The sequence below is a fragment of the Pinus tabuliformis genome, chromosome Q (genome assembly GCF_031772625.1).
Source record: "Pinus tabuliformis cultivar Carrire ecotype Pingquan chromosome Q, CPIR1, whole genome shotgun sequence".
NCBI classification, from domain to species: Eukaryota; Viridiplantae; Streptophyta; class Pinopsida; order Pinales; family Pinaceae; genus Pinus; species Pinus tabuliformis.
Window position 1 is genome coordinate 257,902,364 of NC_142296.1, and position 7,873 is coordinate 257,910,236.

A 7,873-nucleotide genomic window follows, 5' to 3' on the forward strand; every position below is an offset into this window, starting at 1 on the left:
TTGTTTAATTATAAAGTTCTGTCATCAAATTCTAATTTTTCAAATATATTATCATGTAAATATCGAACGGTCCTAGAGCTGCCTTTTGTCATTTCAATCCTATGGAGCTTTGCCTTCTGTCATTTCAATCCAATGGAGCTCTAATTTAAATAGCCTACGTATGTAGCATAAAGTGGCACGACGGTAACCTACCCGACAGGAAGATAAACAGTGCTTAGCCTTGGTGAATTCAACTGTATTGATACAGTTGACTAAAATATACAGTGAAATAATCACTGGTAATTTGAATATGGCTGCAGATCTGGGATGGGGAGTTATTAATGTGGTGGTGTTGGTTATCTTGGCGGGTTTTCCCATGACCATATGGCAGGCCACTTCAGTAGAGTCCGATCAGAACAAGGCAGATAAATTAGCAGAAGACAACAAGATTGGATATGTAAAGGAGAAGGTCGGAGAGGCTATGGAAACCAGTGAGAAGGCAGTCGAAGGTGCAGGTACAACATCGTGGGATACAGTCAAAACTTGGGCCAACGTGGCCTCTGAGAAATTGCCTAAATCCTTCAGTTTCAAGAATATGACAGAGCCAGCTTCCCAGTAAGACCTAGAATAGAAATTTTATATGGTCCTGTTTAATTTCATTTAAATGCACAATTTCATGTTAACAATGTACACTGTCGGATTGATTAATTTGATTGCAAGAGTTACTAATCATCTGTTGATATTGTTGACAGTGATTCTCATGGTACAGCTGAAACAGTGAAGGAGACAACAACCAAGGGCTATGAAATTGGAAAGAAGGCAACCCAAATGTTACCTAAAGGGATTTAGCGCTCCTTCTCTGGTCTATTGAGCACTGAACTTTGATCATTGAACGAATAACTTACTGAACTTTGAGCACTGAACGAACAACTTCTGAACAGAACAACCACTGAACTTTGAACAGAACAACCACTGAACTCTGAGCACTGAACGAACAAATTCTGAATAGAACAATCGAGCTGTAAATAGGATATAGCATAATATAACAACCGAGCTGTAAACAGGGTATAGCAAAATAGTGAATGAGCACTGAACAACTGAGAGCTATAAGAGCAAAGGACAACATAAATTCATTGTTATGGTAGCAAGGTAGGTCATGCACAACAAAGTGCACAACAAAAATTGGAAGCATTGTTATGGCAGTAGGTAGTGGAAGAGTAGTGGAGGAGTAGAAAGTGGAAAGTAGGTCGTTGTGGAAGAGCAGAAATCAGAACATGGTAGAGTAGTGGAAGAGAAGAAAGCGGAAAGCAGGTCATTGTGGAAGAGCAGAAATCGGAACGCGGTTTTGGTGAGGGAGAAATAGTCTGAGATATTTAGCCAGATGTTAGAGAACAGATGTCAATCAGACCAGATGCCAGATTGATGCTAGATGTCAATTAGAGAATCAAAGTGTAGACTACTAAACTGATTCAAAAGAAGGCCTATCGGCCTAAAAATAGAATTAAAATATTAAAAAAATAAAGTATTTTTGTTTGTAATGTATACTTTGCATATTGCCGGTTTAATATTTAGTCAACCTTGACTTAATAACAAGGTTAACGCATTACCGATATACCTTGTTGTCGCAAGGATAATAAGCTCTTATATATAGAAAATAAATTAAAGTTTTGATAAATAAAATTTTAAATATTTTTATAAAATTTTCAAAATATGATATAAATTTTGATTTTAGAAATAAAATTAAAATATTTTTATAAAATTCCTATGATATAATATCAATAAATCCTAATGTGAATTATTACATGTATTCAAATTTATTTTATTTAAAAATGTGAAACATTACTTATGCTCAAATCTATTTAAAATTTGATTTAAGATAAAATCTCTCAAATAATATAGTTTTGTTGTTGTTGTAAATTGCAACATTTGGTATTCGTGATCAAAATGAAAGATTACATTGCTATAATTTCCAGAGCCCTTAGGGATATAAACAACCCATAAGACCAGTATCACCCATATCAAATAGACATCAGATTCAAAATATGTTCATATGTTCAAACGTGATCAAAGATACAAACAAATGGTAGTCAATCTATACCATCAAAACACCAAACCAGTCTATCTATACCATAAAAACATAGATCCAATTAAGATAGAAATCCATGATAACTGAAACTACGTAACAAAATTTTCCAGGAGCTGTGAATAAGAAGGGAGATGTCCAAAAAGAACTTAAAAACACTATTTAGCACTGACTCCAAACAATTGGAATGAACCTATTCAGAAAAATACCATTACTACTTGAAAACTAGACAAGAGGCCACCATAAGTGTTTAAAATGCAACAAAAAAAATCTTAGTTTGACTTTGCATTGGTAAAACTAGAGAACATTTGAATTTCTATTTCAGCAGAAATCTTGGAGGTAGTTAACTAAGGTGACATGACACTTGTCACTCAGTTAACTTAGTTAATTCGAGTTGGGGAAACTTGGGTCCAGTTTAGTAGGTTTGATTGCTAATATGTAGCAATTTGTTCCAATTAATTTGAGTTATTGTCAGTTAAACTAGTTCTAACTATCAGAAGAACTAGTGGAGGTCAAGTTGTGGAAATGGAACTTCAACCACACTCAGTGATCAACTAGTTAACTGATCAATCAATCCAAAATAATTGTTGCATTAAGAGAATTCGAGTTATCCAGTTGAGATGGAGATTCCAAGGCAATGTACTATCAGTTGTAGCATATTCCAATGTGTAAAGTTGGTGCATGCAGTCGGAGGAAGGACCTAAGAGAATTATGCAATTTAATAGTGGGAAATTCCTAATAATAGGAGCCAAATTCCCAGAGGAACAATGCGGCAAGGAAAGAGGAGCTTGGAGGGCTTGAAAGTTAGCTAAGTGTTGGCCAGAGTCAGTCAGTCAGGTGGAGGGATAGACTATACATTTGCAGGGTGTGCTCAAGCTTGAGAAAGCTTATGTATTTCATCTCTATTCTCTAATTAATGAAACAAAGATAATAAGGGGTTTTGAGCATTTTCTTTCACCTAGATAAGTTTTTGTGCATGTGTGATGTTTCCTTTTGTGTGTCTATGATTTGTGCTCTAGATGGTGAATTAGCTTCCGCATATCAACAAAGTAGCTTTAAGTCTTGTGATTTAGTAAATTTCATGAGCAATTTTGAATATACACATTAATTTCTACATGGTATCAGGGTTGGAATCACTGTAGAGCAGATATTTTGAAGTTGTCATTGTAGGAGGCTCAAATTTGAAGATCAGTGTTACTGGTTTTCTTTAGGACCGAGAAGATGAATTTCAATGGACTCAGGCTAGAGTATGCCTTGGAAGGCACCTCAACATTTGTTGCATGGAAGGACCACATGGAGGTAGTATTGGATGACAATGGGCTGCTAGAATACATCAAGACAAATGTAGTAAAACCCAAATCATCTGATGCCCAAACTATTTCTTGGTGGAAGAAAGACGTGGCCAAGGTGAGGAGAATCATATTGGAGGGAGTACGAGATGATATTGTCTCGAATCTCCATGGAAAAGGGACTTCGTTTGTGATGTGGAAAGAACTCACAGAATTGTTCGAGAATAGTAGTGACCACATGAAGCTAGGACTCAAGGACAAGCTTCAAAGTATCAAGATGCAAAAGAATGACACAATTCCGCAGTATCTGAGAAAGTTTACACAATGTTGTGATGAACTTGGTGGGGTCAAGTTAATTTCCCTGAAGAATAATTGGTAGCTCTAGCCCATTTGGGCCTTCCCAAGAGCTAGCATAGCTATCAATATTCGGTAAATGGTAGGGAGAAACTACCAAGTTGGGGGCGCTTATGGTCCAACGTGGTGCATGAGGAAATAAGGCAGAATACCAGAGATGAGAATTCATCCAAGGGAGAGGATGAGGTGAAATGTGCCTTGGATGGAAAGGAAAATAAAGGGAAAGGGAATAAATCCCAATCCAAAGAAGAATCTAGTCAAGGGGGCAAGAAGAAATACTTGTCCATAATCAAGTGCTTTCACTGTCAAGAATTCAGGCATTATGCCACGAAGTGTCCACACAAGAAGACAAGCAAGAAGGCATTAGTAGGATAAGAATCTGATGTTTTGGCTTCACAGTTTGAGCTTGAATTCACTCTCATTGCATGCATGGCCAACACGGTGATGAGAAGCATATGGTACTTGGACAATGGTGCCTTGTTTCATATGATAGGGAATAGAGATATTTTCAGTGATTTGGAGGAAAAATATCTCCAGATGCACACTGATATTAGAGATGATGGAAGGTACAACACAACTAGGATTGGTACAATCACCTTTTAGAGGGAGTTAGGCTCCCCTCTCAAACTCAAGGATGTGATGTTTGTTTCGGGTCTAAAGAAGAATCTTGTCTCCATTGTAGTTTTGGAATACCATCGATATTATGTGATCTTCAACAAAGGAAAGGAATTCCTAAGACACATAGCCATGAGATAGGTGAAGAAGATCAGGATTCATGTGAAGAACCTCTACAAGCTATATGTGTAGGATTGTGCTGCATTGAGCACAAAGGCAGAGAAGGCGCAAAGCCGTGATGTCGGTGAACTTTTTGCATAAAAGATGGGGCCATTTGCATCATGGTGCATTGAAGATGATGCAATAGATAACCACATGGCTCCCTAAAGGAGCACTAGAGCAACATGATACATGCAAAGGGTGTATCTTGGGGAAGTACACAAAAGCCACTTTGCATGACCAGGACAACATAACACATGTATTCCTTGACAGAATGCACTCTGATGTTTATGTAACTTTCTCGATAGCCTCCACTACGAGGCACAAATATTTTGTCATATTTACTGATGAATTCTCACGAAAGTGTTGGATCTTCTGCATGTGGAAGGAGGATGATACTTTCTCCAAGTTCTTAGAGTTCAAAGGACTGGTGGAGAAAGAAATGAGAAATAAGGTGAAGGCTCTCATGAGCGATAATGGAGGTGAGTACGTGTTGAATGAGTTTAAAACTTTATGTACAAAAGTAGGAATTCAATGATTGTTGTCAACACCCCACAACCCACAATATAATGGGGTGTCTGAGAGGAAGAACCATAGCATTGTGGGAGCAACACGAGCGATGTTGAATGAACAAAGCCTACCTCTACACTTGTGGGTTGAAGCATGCAACACAACTGTCTATTTGTAGAACATGAGTCCTGATCGAATTCTTGGCATGATCACTCCGAAGGACGCTTTCTCGGGGAGGAAGCCAAATGTGTCGCACTTTTGGATTTTTGGAGCCTCTGGAGAGTCTTCAAAAAATCAAGGAAGAAGCTAGAGCTGACAACAAAATTGGGGGTATTTGTGGGTTACAAAAAAATTCCCCATAACTACCATGTTTACTTTCCATCCCTCAGAATGAAAATTGTGTGAAGCAATGTAAAATTTGATGAAGAAAAAGCCATGTGGTGTTATCTTGAAAGGGAGATTCAAATGCCACCAAAGGAGGAGATTTTAGCTCCAAAGGAGGAGCCTGAAGATGTTGTGGAGCAGCCACAAGTTTATGAGCAGAGAGTGGAGACAACCACTCAAGCAGAACCATCCAGAGAAGGCAAGAAAAGGACCAGATAAGCTGAGAGACTTGTGTAGGATGTGAGGGATAATGTGGGTTCTCCTTCAAATCAATGCAGGCAAAGAAGGTCATCAAATCAGTACACGGGCTACATGGCTCTAATGACTGAGCTAGTAGAGACTATGGAATCCTCTTTTGAGGAAGCAGTAGAGAAAACTATATGGGTTGATGTAATGGTGGAGGAGTATGAATCCATTGTAAAGAATAATGTTTGGGAAGTGTTCCCAAGACCAACAGGAAAATAAGTTGTGGGTTCGAGATGGATGTTCATGGTGAAGCAAGAAACAAATGAAAGCATATAAAATTACAAGTCTATATTTGTGGCCAAGGGGTACTCTCAGGTTGAGGGGATTGACTATGAGGACACCTTTTCTCCTGTAGCAAGGTACTCATCCATCAGATCAATCCTTTCTTTGGCTACATAGATGGGAGGGAAGATCCACCAGTTGGATGTGAAAACAACATTCCTCAATGGAGTTATTGAGGAGGAGGTGTATATTGACCAACCATAAGGCTTCAAGACTTTTGATCAAGAGCCTCATGTGTCTAGACTCAAGCGAGCATTGTATGGTCTCAAGAAATCACCCTGTGCTTGGTACACCAGGATCGATAGCTATCTCACAGGTATGGGCTTCACCAAAAGTGAAGTGAATGAAAACCTCTATCATATTTTGTTAGAAGGTAAATTGTTGATTATTGTTTTATATGTTGATGGCTTGATTTTGACTGGTGATGAGCAACTGATCAGATCTTGTGAGGAGGACCTTACAAGAGAGTTTGAGATGAAGTACATGGGTTTCATGAATTACTTCCTTGGATTGGAATTATGGAAAGGTAACGGGGACCAATCTATCTATCAGGGAAATTATGCCAATGATATACTTCAGAAGTTCCACATAGACAGGTGAAAACCCATGGAGACACCTCTAGTGACAAACTGAAGGAAGGAGGATGCCACTTTAGGTGAGGAAGTCGATTTGACTATTTACTGATAGTTGGTGGGTTCACTCATGTATCTTGTGAGCGCATGCCCATATATGTTCTTTGAAGTCATCCAAATGAGCCAAGCTATGGTTAGGCCAAATGAACTATTTTGGAGGGCAACTAAGCATGTTCTATGGTATGTCAGAGGCACTACCTAGTTTAGACTATGGTACATACAAATAGAGGGGGTGAAGTTGTGTGGCTTCATAGATGTAGATTTGGCGGGGAGTCCATCAAAATGAAAGAGTACATCAGATGGAATTTTCATGTTGGGTTTGCAACGGTTTCTTGGCACACCACGAAGCAAATATCTTTGGTACTTAGCTCGACAGAAAAAAAATACATGGCTGTAAGTCAAGCAACATGTGAGGTGATCTGGATGAGAAAGATACTTGTTGACTTATTTGGTTAGATGATGGATCCAACTGTGATTTAATGTGACAATCAGAGTTGCATCAAAATTTTTGAAAATCTTAATTTTCATAATTGATCCAAGCATATTGATATTTGATATCACCATCTATGGGATTGTGTTCAGAGGTAGATTATGTTGTTGCAGTATATTTAGACAGAGGAACAAGATGCTGATATTTGGACAAAGGACTTGTCAAGAGGGAAGTTCAAGTTCCATAGGTTTAGGATATGGGTGGTTGATAATGCATTTCTTGCTGAGAGAGAGTGTTGAAAATGCAGCAGGAAAATCTCAGTTTGACTTTTCTTGGTCAAATTAGAGAAAATTCGAATTTCTATTTCAGCAAAAATCTTGGAGGCAGTTAACTAAGGTGACATGGCACTTGTCACTAAGTTAACTTAGTTGATTCGAGTTTGGGAAGCTTGAGATTAGTTTCGTATGTTTGATTTCTAATTTGTAGCAATCTATTTCAGTTAATTTGAGTTATTTCCAGTTAAACTAGTTCTAACTATTAGAAGAACTAGTGGAGGTCAAGTTGTGGAATTGGAACATCAACCACACTCAGTGATCAACTAGTTAACTGATCAATCAACCCAAAATAATTGTTGCATGCAGAGAATTCAAGTTACCTAGTTGATATGGAGATTCCAAGGCAGTGTACTATCAATTGTAGCATATTCCAATGTGTATAGTTGGTGCATGCAGTCAGAGGAAGGAACTAAGGGAATTGCGTAATTCAATAGTGGGAAATTCCTAAATAATAAGGGCCAATTTCCTAGAGGAACAACACAAGGAAATAGGAGCTTGGAGGGTTTGAAAAATGGCTAAGTGTTGGCCAGAGTCAGTCAGTGAGGCAGAGGGATAGACTATACACTTGCAGTGTG

General features: G+C 38.3%; 1 protein-coding gene across 1 annotated transcript; it reads left to right on the plus strand.

Annotated features, from left to right (window-relative positions):
* Window positions 1-289: 289 nt before the first annotated feature.
* On the plus strand, window positions 290-828 carry LOC149219142 (uncharacterized). Its single transcript, XM_089386715.1, has 2 exons — window positions 290-594; window positions 732-828. Exons 1-2 carry the CDS (start codon window positions 290-292, stop codon window positions 826-828), a joined length of 402 nt encoding a protein of 133 aa, XP_089242841.1.
* The last annotated feature ends 7,045 nt before the right edge of the window (window positions 829-7,873 follow it).

Bases quoted from the DNA above. Each gene is read 5' to 3' on its own strand.
- LOC149219142 (XM_089386715.1), top strand. From the start codon at position 290: ATGGCTGCAGATCTGGGATGGGGAGTTATTAATGTGGTGGTGTTGGTT. The intron at 595-731 runs GTAAGACCTAGA...TATTGTTGACAG, and splicing joins ATGACAGAGCCAGCTTCCCA to TGATTCTCATGGTACAGCTG.